The 19,319-nt window shown below is 48.7% G+C and overlaps 1 protein-coding gene across 1 annotated transcript in view; it reads left to right on the top strand.

Annotated features, from left to right (window-relative positions):
• LOC147685114 (cyclic nucleotide-binding domain-containing protein 2-like) overlaps positions 1 to 19,319 on the top strand; it is an 827,522-nt gene that overhangs the window by 578,428 nt on the left and 229,775 nt on the right. The window contains exon 8 of the mRNA XM_086942419.1: positions 9,510 to 9,621. Within this exon, the coding sequence (XP_086798545.1) occupies positions 9,510 to 9,621 (112 nt within the window). The remainder of the gene's footprint in view (positions 1 to 9,509; positions 9,622 to 19,319) is intronic.

The raw sequence follows: 19,319 nt of genomic DNA on the forward strand, positions 1-19,319 counted from the left end.
CGGTCAGCTCGCAGTTTCAGCTGCGCGAGCTTCAGGCGGAAGCGGATATTCTGTTAAGGAAAAGGGCGATAGAAGACGTACCTCTGTCCCAGAGAGGAAGAGGTCTGTACTCCCGGTTCTTTCTGGTTCGCAAGAAGGACAAGAACGAGTTCAGGCCCATTCTGGATTTGCGACAGGCAAACAAGTGGATTCGCAGAGAAAAGTTCCGCATGCTGTCGTTGCACCAGATCTACCCTCAGTTGCAACAGGGAGACTGGCTGTGCGCGATAGACCTACAGGATGCTTACTTCCATGTGCCCATTGCTCACAAACACAGGAAGTTCCTGCGGTTCCAAGTCTGCACCAATCACTATCAATACACAGTACTCCCATTCGGGCTGAAGTCTGCGCCAAGGACATTCTCGAAGTGCATGGCGGTGGTAGCGGCACACCTGAGGAAGAACAAGGTGTTCGTCTACCCTTACTTGGACGATTGGCTGATCAAGGCATCCTCCTTCTCGGAAGCGCGAGCACACTTCCAGAAGACGTGCGTTCTCTTGAACAAGCTGGGGTTGCACATCAACATGGCCAAGTCTGTTCCGACTCCGGTCCAATGCATACAGTACTTGGGAGCCTCCATCAATACGCTGTCAGCAAGCGTGTCTCCTTCGGAAGAGCGACGATTATCACTCCTTCGGAAGGCTCAGGCTCTTATGACGACTCCATCTACAACAGTGAGGACGGTGTCTTCTCTACTGGGATCGATGGCCTCTTGTATCTTCCTGACGCCACACGCACGGCTGCACATGAGACCGTTGCAGGAGTGCTTGGAGGACCAGTGGGATCAGAGGAAAGGATCTTGGGACGACGAGATTCGCCTATCGCTGCATGCTCTTCAGTCCCTGAAGTGGTGGTGTTCGGCGGAGAATCTCCTCAGAGGGGTTCCCTTTCACAAGGACATTCCCACGCAGACGGTCGTGACGGATGCGTCTCTTCTGGGATGGGGAGCGCACTCCGGGACTCTGCAGATTCAAGGCACGTGGTCACCGATGGAGGCCACGTATCACATCAATTTCCTGGAACTCAGAGCTGTTCACTTGGCGCTGAAGGCCTTTCTTCCGTCCTTCCGGACCAACTCTCTGCTTGTACAGACGGACAATACCACCACGATGTATTACCTCAACAAGCAGGGGGGGTCGAGATCGCGCACCCTGTCACAAGAGGCGCAGACGATCTGGCACTGGCTCCTGGCCAGAGGACTGACGATAACGGCCACCCATCTACCAGGTGTGCAGAATGTTCAGGCAGACGCACTGAGCAGACTGCTTCAGGAAAACCACGAATGGGTCATAAACGACGAAGTACTAGGAGAAGTCTTCGCAAGGTGGGGAACTCCAGACGTAGATTTGTTCGCCACCGCCGAAAACAGCAAGTGCAGAGACTTCGCCTCCAGGTACTTCCAGCAAGGGACGCTGGGGAATGCGCTATGGATCGACTGGACGAACAACTTTCTGTACGCCTTTCCTCCCATTCCCCTGATTCCGGCGGTGCTCATCAAGCTGGCCCGGTCCAGGGCTCGGATGATACTCATCGCCCCGGAGTGGCCCAGGCAGTGGTGGTTCACGGACCTGCTTCACCGGTCTCTCCTTCCTCACATTCGGTTGCCGTGCAGGCCGGACCTTCTCACGAAGTTCGGGGGACGGATGTTACACCCCAACCTATCGTCTTTGAGTTTGGCGGCATGGCTCCTGAGATAGTGCAGTATGGCCATCTTAATCTGCCCGATGATTGCATGGACATTCTGAAGGAGTCCAAGAGACCTTCCACTAGGACTTCATATGCTTACAAGTGGAAGAGGTTTTGTATCTGGTGCCAGTCTAAGAACCATGATCCTACGACCTGTAAGGAAGATGTCATCCTTCCTTACCTTTTACATTTGGCGCAGTCTGGCCTTAATGTGCATTCCATTAAGGTTCATCTGGCTGCATTGACTGCCTACAGGAAATGCCCTTCACAGACTTCCTTTTTCCAGATCCCCGTGATCAAAGATTTTCTGGAAGGATTGAAGAAAGTATTCCCTCCTGTCAGGCTTCCCTCGCCTTCATGGGAATTGAATGTGGTGCTGTCCAGGTTGATGAAGGAACCTTTTGAACCTATTCATAAGGCTTCGTTGCAGCACCTGTCCTGGAAGGCGGCGTTCCTCGTGGCCATTACATCGGCCCGCAGGGTGAGTGAACTTCAGGCGTTGTGTTGTAATGAACCTTATACTGTATTTCATGCTGCTAAGGTTGTTATGCGTACTCACCCTAAATTTCTTCCCAAGGTTATTTCTGACTTTCATGTCAACCAGACTATAACTTTACCTACGTTCTTTCAGAACCCTTCGTCCCCAGCGGAGAGGTCGCTCCATTCTCTGGATGTTAGGAGGGTGTTGAAATTTTATCTGGATAAAACCAAAGATATTCGTAGGTCTGACCAGTTGTTTATCAATTATGGATCGGTCAGGACAGGTCTTGCGACCTCTAAGCAGTCCATCTCTAGGTGGATTGTGTCCTGCATACAATTGTGTTATCAGAAGGCTAATAAGACCTTAGGAGGTAAGCCTAAGGCTCATTCCACCAGGGGCAAAGCTGCCACGACGGCTCTGCTCCGTAACGTGCCGATTGCTGAAATCTGCAAGGCAGCCACTTGGAAGTCGGTTCATACCTTTGCTAAGCATTACTGCCTGGACACTGACGCCAGGGCAGACGCTCAGGTTGGACAGGCTTCACTGCGGAATTTGTTCGCACAATAGTGGCATTATGTATTTACTCTCCACCGCCGCTTAGTTGGGGGATGGGCTTGCCATTCTATTCACTAGATTATGACTATACACAGAGATCCCCTACTACAGAAGGAGTAGTTTCTGTCCTGTAACTCCAGTTCTGTAGTAGGGGTATCTCTGTTATAGTCATAAGCGCCCTCCCTCCTCCCCGGTGGAGAATTCTTCATGTACACAATGCTGCAGGTCTGGCGTTGTATACGCCTTCAAAAAGAACTGAAAGTAAGTTGGACCTGCTATGCATTCTGGGATACTGGGAGAAGTCTAGAAGGTTCTCTTAAAGGCACAGTATCCTGTTTAAGCCACATAATGGCAGCCTATGGGGCTTGTCTGTCCCTACCTTCCTCTCTATCATTCCTGGGTCTTTGACTGGGGAGGCAGGTTTCTCTATGGTAGAAACTAGCAGGCTGGGCTGTGTGTGGTGAATTTTGGTGGAATTTCTAGTTGAAGTACTGGACAGTGTAGCCTGTGGATATAGGCTGCATTATTTGTCTTTAATTCTCTCTTAAGTGTCTTTGCAGTTCCTGCATTCTTTTGACAACTTAAGAGATTATTTTTGATTGCCGGGGTCCACGCACATGGGCGGGACTATTCACTAGATTATGACTATAACAGAGATACCCCTACTACAGAACTGGAGTTACAGGACAGAAACTACTCCTTCATATCTCTTGCACGAGAAATAAAACTGTTCAATAAACCCTTTTTATTGAAACGCCCGTCTACATATTTCTGTGTAAACTCTGTAGAAACAAAGCATGCACGATTGACTGAGTGAAACTGTTAACTATTGTTTCCACGATTCTGAGACTGTTCAGATTCTAAGGGAAAGAAAGTTGTCATGTTTATACGGTTGTAAGAAACTAATCTCTTCTTGTTTATTCAAGAAGTTTCTAGTAACCTCTGGCACACACAAGTAATTACGTTTAATGTACTCGATAGAGGCATACTGACCTCAGTCCTATGCCACAACTATGCGCAGAGCCTATCAGGGATATAGGAACTACACTACAGTTAAACACCTGGCAGGTTCCCTGAACGCCAGGGCAAATGAACTGAGCCATTGGTGCCTGCCTAGTGGATCACAAATGGCGTCTCCATCTGGAGGTGGCGCAAGGTCTGTTTCAGAAGTGGGGAGATCTGTTTGCCTCCACCGAGAATGTGCAATGTCAGCAGTTCTGCAGGCTGGGGTTTCGAAGGCAGCACTTGCTTGACGCTGCTTTTTGCCTGGAGTGGAGCAAAGGCCTCTTGTTCGCCTTTCTACCAAAACAACTCCTGTCCAGAGTGCAGAAAAAGATCAGGAGTGACCCGGCCCAAGTCATTCTGGTGGCTCCGGACTGGGTATGGAGAGTGTGGTATACCGAGCTTCTCTAACTTAGCATTGGTCCTCTGATCAGGCTGCTCCTTAGGGAGGATCTTCTGCTGTAGCAGCAGGGGAGGGTCCTCCACTCGAACCTGTCAACTCTATGCCTTCTTGCGTGGCGATTGAGTGGCAACAGTTGATAGCATTCAACCTTCCTCCCAACGTCTGGAGTGTTAGTTTGGCTGCCACAAGTCACTCTACGAAGACCGTGTATGCCTGCCGGTGGCAACAATTTGTAATATATTTTACAGAAAGGTCTAGTGATCCTCTCTCTGCTTCCCTCTCTCAAGTCCTCTTTTTGTTTACCCTTGTCCAGCAGGCCTCTGCTCTGGGCACTCTTAAAGGGTATCTTTCAGCCCTGTTGGCCTTCTTGAGGCTGCCAGAACAACCTTCTTTATTTAATTCCCCTATTATAAATAGATTTCTTAAGGGGCTCGACATATGTTCCCACCTGCCCCATTCATCATGCTTTAGTGGGACCTTAATTTGGTTCTCACCTTCCTCATGTTTGCTCAATTCGATCCTCTGCACAATTGCCCCCTCTGGCTGCTTACCATTGGTGCCAATAACGTCTGCCAGGAGGGTGAGTGAATGGTAGGCTCTGTCATCCAAGCCTCCTTTCATGACCATCTTCCCTGATAAGTGAGTGTTTCGTACTAAGGTCTCTTTCCTACCAAATGTAGTAACCATTCCACTTTGGGCACTCCATCACCTTGCCCACTTTCTATTCTCCTCTGCACCCCTCTAAAGAGGAGGAGTGACTCCCTTGTTTGGACCCAAAAAAGTGTTGTCTTTCTACCTTCATCGCACTAAAGAGTTCCGAGTAGACGACCAACTCTTGGGGTACGTTGGATCAAAGAAAGGTTTTGTGGTGCAGAAGAGGACTATTTCACGATGAGATGTCCTCTGCATCAAAATTTGCTACGTTGTGGCCAAGAAACAGCCTCCTGAAGGCTTAAGAGCTCATTCCACTAGAGCTAAAGCTGCGACCACAGTGTTGCAACGTCGTGTTCCAGCCCTTTAACATTTGTCACTGTGCACGTTCAGTAAGCACTACTCCCTGGACAGTTAAGTCCGCAGGGATGCCCCATTTGGCTGCTCTGTCCTGCAGGATTTCCTGGTCTAAACTTGTCCACCGTCCCTCCTCCGGGGATGTACGAGGATGGTATTGCTTGGATATCGATTCTGAGGCTAGGAAACTGCGGCTTTATGTCTCTATCAGATGGACAAGTTAGTTACCATCGGTAACGTCTTAACTAGTAGAGACGTGCTCTAGTCACAGATTCCTTACTGAGTCACTCATCCTCCCCGCACTGTGGACAGGTTTCTAGGTCAGGGCCTTAGTTGTTCCAAAATCACCACTGTCAGCGCACTTCATAACTCCGCCCTCCTGGCCTGGAAAGTCGTGAATCGTAACTAACAAGAGTGTGCCAAGGTGGTGCCTATATAGATGACATGAACATTACTTTCAGCATGGACAACGTCACGCAGAGCCGACTAACGCCACCTACCGGCACGCGAGGTTATTGCTTGAGCAAACAACTGCTGGATCCAGCCTGACACCTCTGAAATTGTCGGTAAGGAATCTGTGTTTAGATCATGTCTCCACCTGATAAGGCATTACCGTAGGTAAGTTACTTGTCTTTTAAGTCACGGTTTTTCCTCTCCACAACAGACTTTCCACCTGGATGATATTGAAAGAAATACTTCCCTATTACACCCAATCTTTTGATGGTATCCTGGTAAGCCTTAGAGGCAAATGTCAGTCCGAATGGAATGCAGCTACTGCATATGTCTTGACGAAGACTTGCAAATCTTGAATAACAGTTCGAGCATCAGCCGTTCATTGTGGCCATCCCCACAGGAATCAAAAGCAGAAGTCCACCTCTAGGAGTATGTATTTAAAACAGCCACCACTAGATAGCAGCTCGCAGTGGTCTAAATAAATGCACGCAAGAGACTTGTTGGAAATTAAGAGAGGTGTGTGGTGGACGTTCTATGGTGGAAACTTTAATTTGCTGACAGATGTCACCTTTAAGGGCATAGCGTTTAGTCTGTTTACTTAGACCTGCCTACCAGTATCATTGCTGTAGCAGTGAACCTGTAGCCACCACCCCTGCGTGTGCAGAAGCCAACTCCTCGTGTGCTGATCAGATTAATTCTGGCTTGCGGTCCAAATTCAGTATAACTCTATTTCCCAATCCTGGAAGATGAGTAAACAGAATATTCTGTGCGCTCAGTTGGTAAGAGTATTTTGCTGGATATGACTTGGGTAATAGAGTGCCACTGCATGAAGCTGTGATGGCTGCCATTATGTCTCCATCTATTTTCGTATTGGAATGAGTCACTGCAGCGACAACAGCAGTTTGCACTACTTCCTTTACAGCTTCATCAGCAAGTGAATTCCCTGCAACGTTTATTCCAACACGTTGGTGGCTCAGGGTGTGAATAACATGAGCCAGTGGCAAATTTACTTTGAGATTTTCCACCTCCTCAGAAAGCCTTTTATGCTTCATAGTATAACTTTTTGAGTCTCTGAATCCATTTTGGCTCCAAAAGTGTGAATACTAGTCATCAGACTGGACACAGTAATATGTATCACATACTATAAGTGTGGGGAACTCTGGATCCATATTTGTTAGTGCCAGAATTATAGCTTTAAGTTTAGCCAGTTTAGCCAGTTGTGCAGTGCAGTCACCTAGATTGTGCTTATGTTTATACAAGCTGGAATTCTCCTTCCATCATTTTACCCTTCACTGATGTGCAAGCAGCAGAGTATTGATGTTTTCTTCCCACAGCATTCTGGGCAGAACGATCAGTATAAGCTATATAGTTGTACTGATCTAGAGGCATTATTTCACTGCACAGATGGTATTGTTGTTCATATTGTAGGTAAGCTTGTGTTTGTAGTGTAGAGTTAAATCTGTAATCTACATCTGTTGCTATTAGGGAATTGGCGCACTGTATCCATCTTGGATGTAGTGCTTTCATGTTGGGAATGCTAGCCTTTGTTACCGCCTCTAAGACTGGTATACAGACCATGATAATGATGTGCTTTCTCCGAGCCAGCGATCTTTCCTTCACCACAGCTGTCTGAACAGCAGTCAGTATTTTTTCTGTAGGTGCAAAACGCATTTCAGCATTGGAATATAAGTGTGCTTTAAATGCAGTTGGTATAGTTTCACCCTCATTGAATGTGGCATGTGAGTATCCTGTGGTCCCCACGATTATGCAGATTACCAGGTTTGTTGTGTTTACAGGCGTGTGTAAATGTTTTGCAGCTAGCATATCAGCTTGTACTGCAGGCACATATTGTGTGTGTTCTGGTGTCGAAGGTGTGCTTGAGAGGTCTGGACAGGTCAGTTTATAAAACCGTTTTACCCGTTGTGCATAATCCGGTATATATGTCCTACCAAACTTTAGAAACGCTAGAAGTGATTGTAGCCTTTAAATTGAGGTTTGTGGTTGTCAAATCACCCACTTTTGTATGTGTTGTACTAAGCTTTTGCCTTCATTTGACAATTCATATCCCAAGAATAGGCCACTGGGATAGTCATGTTTTTATTTTCTAAAATTGAATTTCATGAAGGTTTTAAGAGGGTTGTGCCTCCCAGAATCACTCATGACCCTGTGTGGAACCATAACATATTCCTCGGAAGGCTCATGAGACCACCTTTACACTCAGGGTCCTTTCAGTTCCTTTCCTGGAAGGTGGCCTTCCTTGTGGCCATTACTTCCCTCAGACGCATTAGTGAACTGCTACCGCTCACCTTAGAAGAACTTTTCAATGAGGTTCACAAAGGTAGGATTGTGCTCAGAACCAGTCGAAAATATCTCAGTAAGGTGGTATTTCCCTTTGACCTTAGCCAATCTATAGAACTCCTAATCTCTGTTACAAAGCCAGACTCATTAGTGGAAAGTGCTCTACACAAGATAGATGTTGAGAGAGATCTCCTGTATTACATTGACAGGACCAAGACTTTTCGTGAGTCTGACTATCTCTTTGTGGCCTTTGCAAAGATCCACAAAGGCCATCCCATTTCTGAGGCTGCCATAGCAAGGTGGATAGTCAAGTGCATCCCAACCTGTTACCATAAAGCTAAGCAAATCCTACTTGTTCCACTCAGGTCACACTCCAGCCATAAGAAAGAAGCAACTGTGGGTTTCTCAGACAACAACCTGCTTCATGACATTTGTAAACCAGCCACCTGTTCAACACAAGAAATGTTTAGCAACCACTATTGCGTTGACGTACAGGCACAACGCAGGCTACAGTTTGCCAGACAGTCTTAATGAGTTTGAATAAGCCAACTGCCTAAGGAGGTTACTGCTTAACAGTCTAAGCAGAGCATGTGTATCGACAGGCACACATACTTTGAACAGAAAATGTTACTTACCCACTAGGCATTTGTTTGTAACGTGTACTGCTGTAGATTCACATGCATCCACCCTCCTACCCTGAAGTTGTGTTGATTATAGATCTCTTATTAAATTGTTGACCCTACACAATACACATAGTGCACTAAGTGACACTCACTCAACACTCCATACACATTCTCACCCGCCCACTATGTAAAAAACAATCTAACATGGAGTTGGTGCTCATGCCAATTGTCCACTAAGGGAGGAATCACAGCACATCATGTGAATCGAATGAATGCTTCAATTAAAAACAACTTGCAAGGGTCTCAGCCCAACACTACATGGGGGGGGGGGGGGGTATGCAGGGCTTGTGAATACAGAACGACACACTACTAACATATGCTTACATGGTAAGTAATATTTTCTTTTTTTTACACCCTTTCTCTCTAGTGGTTTCACTGTTATGCTTTGCTCTGTAAAGGTAGTCTCTGTAGTGACATTGAACCTACTCATCATCAGTAAGTTGTTTTTCTTATCAGTTAAGGTGAATGGTAAAGTACATATATTTCATTCCAATTATTCATAGTAACAGAGAATTTAACAGCAGAAGAAAGTGCCTATATGCTGTGCATATACCCTATGTGATCTTGAGCTTAACCTTTGCTTGCTCAGTACCATTGATTACCCATGTTTATATTAATACTATCTAAAGCTAAGGACTACGTGGTCAGAGATAATAGCCTCTAGGATACCCTCTTCTGTGCCAACTTTGGACATAGTCCTAGTGTCGAAACTGTATTTGCTGTCACAGCATTCCCCTGACGCTCAGTATTTTGCTCACTCACTGAGTTCTTAAGTGCTGCTTGATAGACTTGTAGGGAGGTCAATTGGACTGAGTGAAATACACTGAAGGGGTCTAAGCAAAGACTGCAAGGCTCAATTCTAGGGCTTCTAACCTTTTTCTCTGTGCCACTTCCATTTTAGGGCCGATGTGACGTGCTGCGATTAGTGGACCTCAGCAAATGCTCCTCATACATAAAGTGGATCAGACAGCAGGAGGTGGTTCTTGGAAAGACCATCATGATCAACTCACCAGGTAATTCAAGGCATCTCCAGAAGTAGGCTATTGATGAGAAAAGTAAAGGCACCAATCCCATTCGCCATCTCATCCCCTACATCTTTATCACTGCACCTCTTACCAGCTCAGTCTCCTCTACAGATCACTGGCTCTTCTCTTGATCCCTCTCCTCTCAGCCAATCATTATTCAGGGACACTGGAAGTAGTTAAGTGGGAGGTGATGCAGCACCCCAAATACCCTTACAGCAGGCCAGGAAGGTAATATGCAAGAAAGTGACCTTCACAGTTTGTTTTTATCCTGTGGCATTAGCTGTGTATCCAATATCAGAGGTCAAATATCAGACAATATCACTTGACAAATTCCTGTTTATTCTTTTAGCATGCAGATTGGCGTTTACTTATTCTTTCTCTAACTAACTGCATGGCGAGGAAAATGACAATTGTGAACCAATTGACAATTTTGGTGGGGGACATGGAACGTGAAAGGAAAGGCTGTATGATGTTAGCTGTTTCATACTACATTTAAAAAGTTGTGAATGAACTATACCTATCTCAAAATATTTATCAACAGCAAGGAAAGTATAAATGAGGCATTTTTTGAAATTGTGAAGTGTAATGAAAACAAAGATTTTAATAGGATCAAAACAAACCATGACATTTTAACCAAGTGATAAATGTGCCCTGAAACCTATTTCCTTATGTCATTGTTTGTGCAATCTCTCTGCTTAGCACTACAACTGCATGTCTGATGCAAATTTAGTGGCCATTCCAAGAGGCCATTTAAATGAAAATGTGTCATTTGTAAATGGCAGAAACCCACCACCCCATAATTTAGTCATGTAATTGGGACAGTGCACTCCAAAATGCACCAATGGACCCATTGCTCGTTTGATTCACTTGTTATTGCGTAACGCTTGGATTTTTCACCATCTCTATGACTTCAGTATGTAACTCCCACTCTGAAAATTGTTCCAGCACCATCGTCATTGATGTGTTATGTTATGTTAATTTAATTTAATAAAGCACATAAATTGCTCTATATACGATATAAATGTTCAAATGCCTTGTAGATTTTCAGATATCCCAGTATCTCGAATTGAGAGACTAAAGCAGCAAATCACTATAAATCTGATTGCCACACAATCCTTCTCACAATGTCATCTCCAGAGGTGAGGTTTGTCAGTCTGAATACTACTTGTCACGTTAATTCCTGCTAAATCCATTAAGAGGTTTAACAATAATGGCACCTGGCTTGGCAAGGGGAACTCCCAGATTTGCAGCTGGGTTGGCCAGAGAGGAATGCAAGCATCTTGCTTCAGGAATGGGGTTCAGCCTGTGCACCATGGCATCTATTGTTTTGATTGAGACACTCGTAGCAAAGAAATTCCACCCTGTGAAGGCAGACTTTAGCTCTAATATCCTTCATACGTTTGAGTATCAGTATTTGTTCACTGACTGACCTACCATGTCATAATGGCTAATTAGGAAAATTGATTGCATGAGACTTTTAAGCTCCAGAGAAAAGTAACAACGATAATGTCAATGGTAAGAAGTCCTAAATAAGAATATATCTGAAAGAAACATGTTAGTTATAGATTCCTTATCTTAGAATTATCCCCAGGTGTCAGACTGGATCCGGAAAGTTTTTTTGTCAGCAGTACCTCTGCGCGTCGGAAGGTGGTGTCTGTCGGCTCCCCTACCGTAGTTGGCGTTGTGGTCACCGGAATGACATTGCCGCAGCTACTTAGACGCCGCCCTCGCGCGCTGATGTCAGTTCTTTCTTTTTCAGCGCCAGCCAGAGCAGACCTGGGAAGAGCGCTACCTCCAGTCACTTTTTGACTGACCTCTGTTTTACTTTTGTCGACTTCTTTTTCGAGTCTTCAACTCCTGGTGCACGAGGGATGTCTGGCTTCAAGCCATGCGGTTCCGGTCATCGGATGATGTCGGTGATGGATCAGCACTGCGTGTGCCTCATTTGCCTGGAGCCCGACCACGACCCCAAGTTGTGCTCCGGCTGCCGGTTGATGACGCCAAAAGGCTTTACAGGAGTGGCCCGAAAGCTGCTTGAACACCAGCAGTCGGCTCCGCACCGTTAGAGGGACCGGTCGCTGGGCCAAAACCGTTCGTCCAAGTCTTCGCACTCGGGGTCAGGTAAGCCGAAGCATAAGAACAAGTTAAAGCAGCATCGTCGCTCTTCGACTTTTCCTCGTCGGTCGGCCTACCCGACGAGGGATGCGGGTGGTGTCCCTCCCACGGCTCTGCACGCCGAGCTCAAAGAGTCGTCTTTGCATTTCCCTCCCTTCCCAGGACTCGGAGCGACTCCCGCCCAGCTTCATATGTTCTACGAGGTGATGCATGCCATCTTTGGGTGACCCGAACATGCCAGTGTGCTTTTGGGTCCTGCTGACTCAGTTATGGGGCCTAGGCCTTCTCCGGCGATGGCTCCGGCGCCGCAGGCCCCCCTTGGGTCCTGTCCTGGATCCAGATCGGCGCTGGTTGACCTGAGTACTCTCCACTGGCGCCGCTTCCTCTGGCACCACTACCGCATTCTGCGCCGGTCGGCCCCCCGGCCGGTGTCGACCCCCGCCTCCATCCCTACGCCGGATCCGGTGCCGAGAGGGGTTTTTGTGCTCCTGTTCATTCATGGGGTCCCTTTTAGGCCAGATTGGATTGGCACCCAGAGGATGAGGAGGAGGAGGACTGGGAGGGGTCCGGTGACCCTCTGACTGACCAGTTGGACAGTGAACAGGACTGGAGAGAGAAGAACTGGGGGATGCCAGTGGTCTTGACACCTCCCCTGACCATGGCAAGTTGTCTCCTCTTACCGTGGCTACGGAAGAGGGAGCATCATACGCAGTGGTGTTGCGTAGGGCGGCCGAGGCTCTCAACTCCGAGCTTCCTACGATGTAGGTCAGGACTAACCTCCTGACAGAGGTGCTTCAACCAGCTGCGAGCTCTTCGGAGCCCTTGCTGACGTTTAATGAGGCCCTCACCGATTTCCTTTTGGGCACGTGGTCCAGGCCCAACATGGGGGATCCCGGCAACCCCACTTTCCTCTCCCAACACCCCACCCCGGAAAGCTTGGCAGTCCAAGCCTTCACTTCCGAGAGCGCATTCCCTACTGCTTTAACGGAAAGGGAATCCAAGAAGCTGGACCATCTTGGAAAGAAAATGTTCTCTTCTGCCAGCTCAGGACTGAGGTCAGTAAACACAGCATGTCTCTTGGGCCGCTATTCCCACTCGGTTGCGCAGGTGCTGCCTCAGTGTCCAAGGGAGGCCCGGACAGTGCTCTCCCAGGGTGTCGCCGCCGGGAGGTCTGTGGCGAACTTTACCATCCGTTGTGGTCTAGACACCGCCGAACCTCTGGTCAGGACCATTTCAACATCAGTAGCACTTCGTCGCTATGCCTGGATGAGATCGACTGGCTTTTCAGGGGATGTCCCGAACACCTCGATGGAGTTTTATATAGCACGAACTAGACCCGAACAGAATCGGGTATCAGAGCGCTTTACATAGCACCAGTTACGTTACATGAGGACACACATTCATTTTAGGCATGGGGAGATTAAGTGATTTGCCCAGAATCGCAGGAGGTTTTGGAGTCGTTACCGAGACTCAAACCCAGTTCCCCATGTCCGAGGTCGAGCGCCCCAGCCTTTAGATGCCCGTTGCCTTTTTGGTGACAAATCAGACAACGCTCTAGAGCATTTCAAGGTCTCATGGGCTACAGCCAAGTCCTTGGGCCTCTCCATCCGCCCTGCACAGTCTGCTTATCGCCCCTTTCATTGCTACGGAAGGGGTGCTCCGCTACGTCCCGCCCAGAGCCACAGGCCGCAGCAAGTTACCCAACCTTCAAGCAGCCGGGGACGTGGGAACAACCGCTGTGGTTCCAGGGTTCAGCGGGCGGGCCAGTCCACCAACCTCCCCCCTCCCTGCACCCGCCTCCAAACCTTCCTAGTCTGACATTTCCAGCCCATCATACGCCAGACTTTGGGTCAGGTAAGCCGAAGCATAAGAACAAGTTGCAGCAGCATCGTCGCTCTTCGACTTTTCCTCGTCGGTCGGCCTACCCGACGAGGGATGCGGGTGGTGTCCCTCCCACGGCTCTGCACGCCGAGCTCAAAGAGTCGTCTCTGCATTTCCCTCCCTTCCCAGGACTCAGAGCGACTCCCGCCCAGCTTCATATGTTCTACGAGGTGATGCATGCCATCTTTGGGTGACCCGAACATGCCAGCGTGCAGGATTCGCCATCACCTCCCCCCCTGGTGCACCATCACGTCAGACGGGTGGGTTTTGCAAATAGTCCGAAGAGGTTACTCCCTCCCCTTCAAGGCTACCCCTCCAGCCTTGCCACCACAATACCACCGCATGTCGGAGGATCACCTGGCTCTTCTCCAGCAGGAAGTTACAGCTCTCTTGGGCCATCAAGCGCGTTCCTGTCCCAGAAGTAGATCTTGGTTGTTATTCCCACTACTTTCTGGTCCCCAAGAAGGACAAGGGCCTGCGTCCTATCTTGGATCTCAGGAACATCAACCGCTTCTTCTGGAAGGGGAAGTCCAAGATGTTGGCGCTTGCTCAGGTCTTGCCTGCCCTCGACCCGGAAGACTAGATGGTAGCGTTAGACTTGCAGGATGCTTATTTTCACATTCCCGTCCTGCCGGCCCACCGGCGTTACCTGCGGTTCACGGTAGGCCACAAACATTTTCAGTTCACCGTGCTCCCCATTGGCCTTACCAGCGCCCCTCGGGTGTTCATGAATGTGATGGCGGTGGTCGCAGATCATCTGCGCAGATCAGGGGTTTCAGTCTTCCCCAATCTCAACGACTGGCTGTTAAAGGCGGGCTCGGCCAGGCAGTTGTCTCCCACCTCCAGACTACGGCCGACTCCTGCATTCGCTGAGGTTCTCCATCAATGTGCTGAAGTCACACCTGATTCCCTCTCAGAAGCTCCTCTTCATCGGAGCGGTTCTGGACACAACGTGCTTTCAGGTCTATCCTCCCGAAAAGCGAGTCCGAGATATTCAGGCTATGATTCCGATCTTTCAGCCTCTATCCCGGGTTTCAGTCAGATTGACCCTGAAGCTGCTGGGCCTCATGGCCTTCTGCTAGGCGATCAAGCAAGGTGGCATATGCGATCTCTGCAGTGGGACCTGAAGTTCCAGTGGGCGCAGCATCATAGGAATATGTCCGATTATGCTCCAGATCTCGGAGGGCACTGCACGGAAATTGCAGTGGTGGCTCACGAACCAGGATTGGGTCAACGGCATATCCCTCTACCTTCCTCAACTAGAAAACACAGTGGTGACGGACGCATCCCTTCTGGGATGGGGCGGCCACATGGGAGAGGCGGAGATCAGAGGCCTCTGGTCACCGGCGGAGTCTGGGCTCCACATCAACCTTCTGGAGCTTCAGGAGATTCGTCTTTCACTCAAAGCATTCCTTTCCTCTGTTCGGGGAAGAGTAGCGCAGGTGTTTTCAGACAACACCACCGCCATGTGGTACTGCAACAACCAGGGCAGGTGGGGTCATGGGCCCTATGTCAGGAGGCCCTCCGCCTCTGGACATGGCTGGAACATCAGGGCATCCTTGGTGGTGCAACACCTGGCAGGTTCACTGAACGCCAGTGCCAACGAGTTCAGCCGCAGGTGCATGATTGATCACGGATAGCGTCTTCACTCGGAGGTGGTGCAAGGTCTCTTTCAACTATTCGCCACCAAAGAGAACACACAATGTCAGCAATTCTGCGCGTTGGAATTTCCAAGGCTGCACTCACTAGCCGATGCCTTTCATCGCAAGTGGGTACGCCTATACCGCTTCTGCCCAGAGTGTTGAAGAAAATCAGACGGGACCGGGCCTAAGTTATTCTTGTGGCTCCGCACTGGGCACGGCGAGTATGGTATCCCGAGCTGCTCAACATGGCCATCGATCCTCTGACCCATCTGCCTCTTCGGAGGATCTTCTGCCGCAGCAACAGGGGATGGTCCTCCACCCGAGCCTGTCCAACCTCCACATCCTTGCATGGAGATTGAGCGGCTGCAGTTTACATCATTCGACCTGCCTCCCGAAGTCTGCGATGTAACTCTGGCAGCCAGGCGTCCCTCCACTAATACGGTGTACGCCTGCCGGTGGAACAAATTTGTGGCACGGTGCACAGCAAAAGCTGTGGATCCCCTCTCTGCCCCTCTTTCTGAGGTTTTTTTGTTTCTTCTTTCTTTGGCCTAGCAGGGCTCTCGGCCATGTCTGCCTTCCTTCGGCTTCCAGATCAGCCTTCCCATTTCAAGTCCCCAGTGGCAAATCGCTTCTTGAAAGGCATAACTCATCTCTTTCCTCCTATTCCTTTCGTTATGCCTCAGTGGGACTTGAACCTGGTTTTAACTTATTTAATGTGTGCTCCCTTTGAGGCGCTTCACAACTGTTCTCTGAGGCTCTTAACTCTCAAAACTGCATTCCTGGTAGCCATCCCTTCTGTCAGAAGGTTGAGTGACCTCCAGGCACTCTCTTCTAAGCCTCCTTTTCTATCTGTGCATCCGGACAAAGTTGTCCTCAGGACTCGTCCATCCTTTCCGCCTATGGTCGTCACTGCCTTTCACATTGAGCAGACAATCACTTTGCCTACCTTCTTTCCACCTCTGCATCCTTCGAAGGAGGAAGAGAGGCTCCACCCTCTGGACCCAAAACATGTGCTTTCTTATTATTTGGATCACACCAAACAGTGCTATGTGGATGACCAGCTCTTTCACGGGTACGTGGGCATCAAGAAAGTTCGGGCCGTACACAAGTGGACTATCTCCCGATGGGTTGTTCTGTGTATTAAAGCCTGCTATTCTCTGGCAAAGAAAGATCCTCCAGTGGAGCTGTGCGCCCATTCCACTATGGCGACGGCAGCAACTACTGCATTGGAGCGAGGAGTGCCTCTCAACAACATCTGTCAGGCAGCTACATAGGCTTTGCTGCACACATTTGCCAAACACTACTGCCCTGACAGTCAAGCCCGGAGGGATAGCTTCTTTGGCCGTTTAGTTCTCCAGGATTTTCTGGTGTGATCTTGGTTCACAGACCCACCTCCAGGGATGGTATTGCTGGTGAATCTATAAGTAACGTGTTTCTTTCAGACGAACAAGTTACTTACCTTCAGTAACGATATATCTCTAAGGAGCATTAGTTATTTATAGATTCCTTACCGCCCCTCCCATCCTCCCTGTTCTGCAAACTTATTTCTAGGGTTAAGGACATCCCTTCAGGGCCCTAGTTTTCTGCACCCGTGGTCAGTGTCTTGCATTGCTTTGCATTTCTTGCGCGGAAAGTCGTGTACAGAACTGATGTCCGCGCACGAGGGCGGTGTCTAAGTAGCTGCCGCAACTCATCCCGGCGACCACGAAGACAATGACGGACGCGGAGCCGACAGACACCACCTTCCGACATGCAGATGTACTACTGACGAAAAAACTTTCCGAATCCAGTCTGACGCCTGGGGGTAATTCTGAGGTAAGGCATCTATAACTAACTAATGTTTCTTACAGATATATCGTTACCGAAGGTAGGTAACTTGTTCAATATGCATATTGCATGTAGCAAGTTTGCTACACAATGCTAATAGGAAACCCTATATAAGAGAGGGAAAACACAATTTAGGGAAATTATCAACATCATAAACTGCAAATGTATGTTTTGGAAGTACATTTTCAAGGCTGTACAATATGATTAATGTATTCGAACCTCAGTGTGCTGGCGGAGAAGCTAGATCTCTCCATATGCACTAATTGCCGTGGCTTGTAGGTTTATATCTAACAAACCAATGTATTTTGGTATCTGTATTCTCTTTTTTTGCTTGGTTTGCCACAGGTTTTCATAAAATGTGATAAAAATGTTTTTAGAAAATGAAAGCCGGGCACTGGATACATGATGTTAAGTGTGCAAATAGTGGTGTAGAAACCCTAAATGCAACACTTATTAGCCTAAGTTGGTATGACAATTTCCCGCATCACTGAAGCATCCATCCTCCCATCTAGCTATCTGTTTGTCCCTCTGCTGGGTTGTCCGTGTTTTGTTGTATTGTATGTGCCTAGTGTTGAAATGTGTGCATGTAAGTCTGGTGGTCTCTGTGTCTAGATATGGTTGTCCCTTGTTGTGTTACTCTATCTGTATAAGTGCATTTATACATGATTTACCCCAAATATGTGTGGATGTTGCATGTCTCTTATCAAGAACTACCAGCCCATCTCCCTCCTCCCCTTCGCGGCAAAAGTCACTGAGGAGACCTTTAACGAACAACTAACAAGGTTCCATGAAGAAAACTCCATCCTCGACCCCTCCCAATTCGGATTCCGCAGCAACTACAGCGCTGAGACTGCCCTACTCGCTGCCACAGAACATCCGGACCCTCCTCGACCAAGGACATATCGCAGCCTTGATCCTACTCGACCTCTCAGCAGCGCTCGACACCGTCTCCCACCGCACACTCGCCGCCAGACTCCACAACGCCTGCATAGAAGAAACCGCCAACGACTGGATCCGCTCTTTCCTCACCAGCAGAACCCAAAGAATCAGACTGCCACCCTTCCTGTCTGAACCCACGGAAATCAACTGCATAGTATCTCAGGGATCACTGATCAGTCCCACTCGCTTAAATGTCTACATGGCACCCTTCGCCACCATCGCCAGACAGCACGTCTCAACATAGTATCCTACGACGATGACACCCAGCTCATCCTCTCCCTCAGCCAGGATCACACCAACACCTGGTGGCCCACCGCCCTCGGCACCCCAGACCCCCACGGACCACGCCCGAAACCTCGGCATCGTACTCAACTCCTCCCTCTCCATGGTCCGACAGGTCAATGCCGTCGTTTCTAGCTGCTTCAACACCCTCCGCAAGACCATCAAATGCATCCACCAGAGTCAAGGAAGGCCGTCACTCACACACGCATATCCAGCAGACTGGACTAAGGAAACACCCTCTGCGCCGGGATCAACAAGTCTCTACTCGCAAGCTCCAGACCATACAGAACACAGCAGCCAGACTCGTCCTCGGCATCCCTTGACACAAACACATCACCCAACACCTAGGGAACCTCCACTGTCTCTCTTTCAAGATACTCAGCCATGCCTACACATGCCTCCCCAACACCGACCCCCAATAGCTCAAAAAGAGAATCTCCTTCCACGTACCCAAGAGAAACCTCCCATCCACCAACCTCGCCCTCGCTAAAACTCCATGCATCCGCAAAGCCAGAACAGGATGAAGAGCCTTCTCCTGCATCGCGGCCAAGACCTGGAACAAGCTCCTGATCGATATAAGATGCGCTCCCCCCCTGAATGTCTTCAGGAAGACACTCAAGACCTGGCTCTTCGACTGAACGGAACTGCTTACCCGCCCCCACGCCTTGAGACCCTCACGGGTGAGTAATGCGCATAAAATTCTGTGATTGATTGAGTGATATATACAAGCAAAAACTACTGGCTTTGTCATTTTTTGTTCGACATTGATTCGGTTCTATCTGGGGTGGAAAGGATGAAGTTATCATTTTTAATTTCCAGGGGCCTTTGCACAGAAATGCCCAGGTAGACTTTGATGTCCACAACTCACCTGTGCTTATTTTTCCTCTTGGCATGTCCATAACTGGACTGAGTTGCACAGTAATCTGGCCATTTACCGGTGGGCCTGCACTTCTGAAATACCCAGGTCGGCCAGGGTAGAGTCCGTCAGTCAAGTTGGGC

This window comes from Lissotriton vulgaris, chromosome 10 (assembly GCF_964263255.1).
Source record: "Lissotriton vulgaris chromosome 10, aLisVul1.2, whole genome shotgun sequence".
In the NCBI taxonomy this organism is placed as follows: Eukaryota; Metazoa; Chordata; class Amphibia; order Caudata; family Salamandridae; genus Lissotriton; species Lissotriton vulgaris.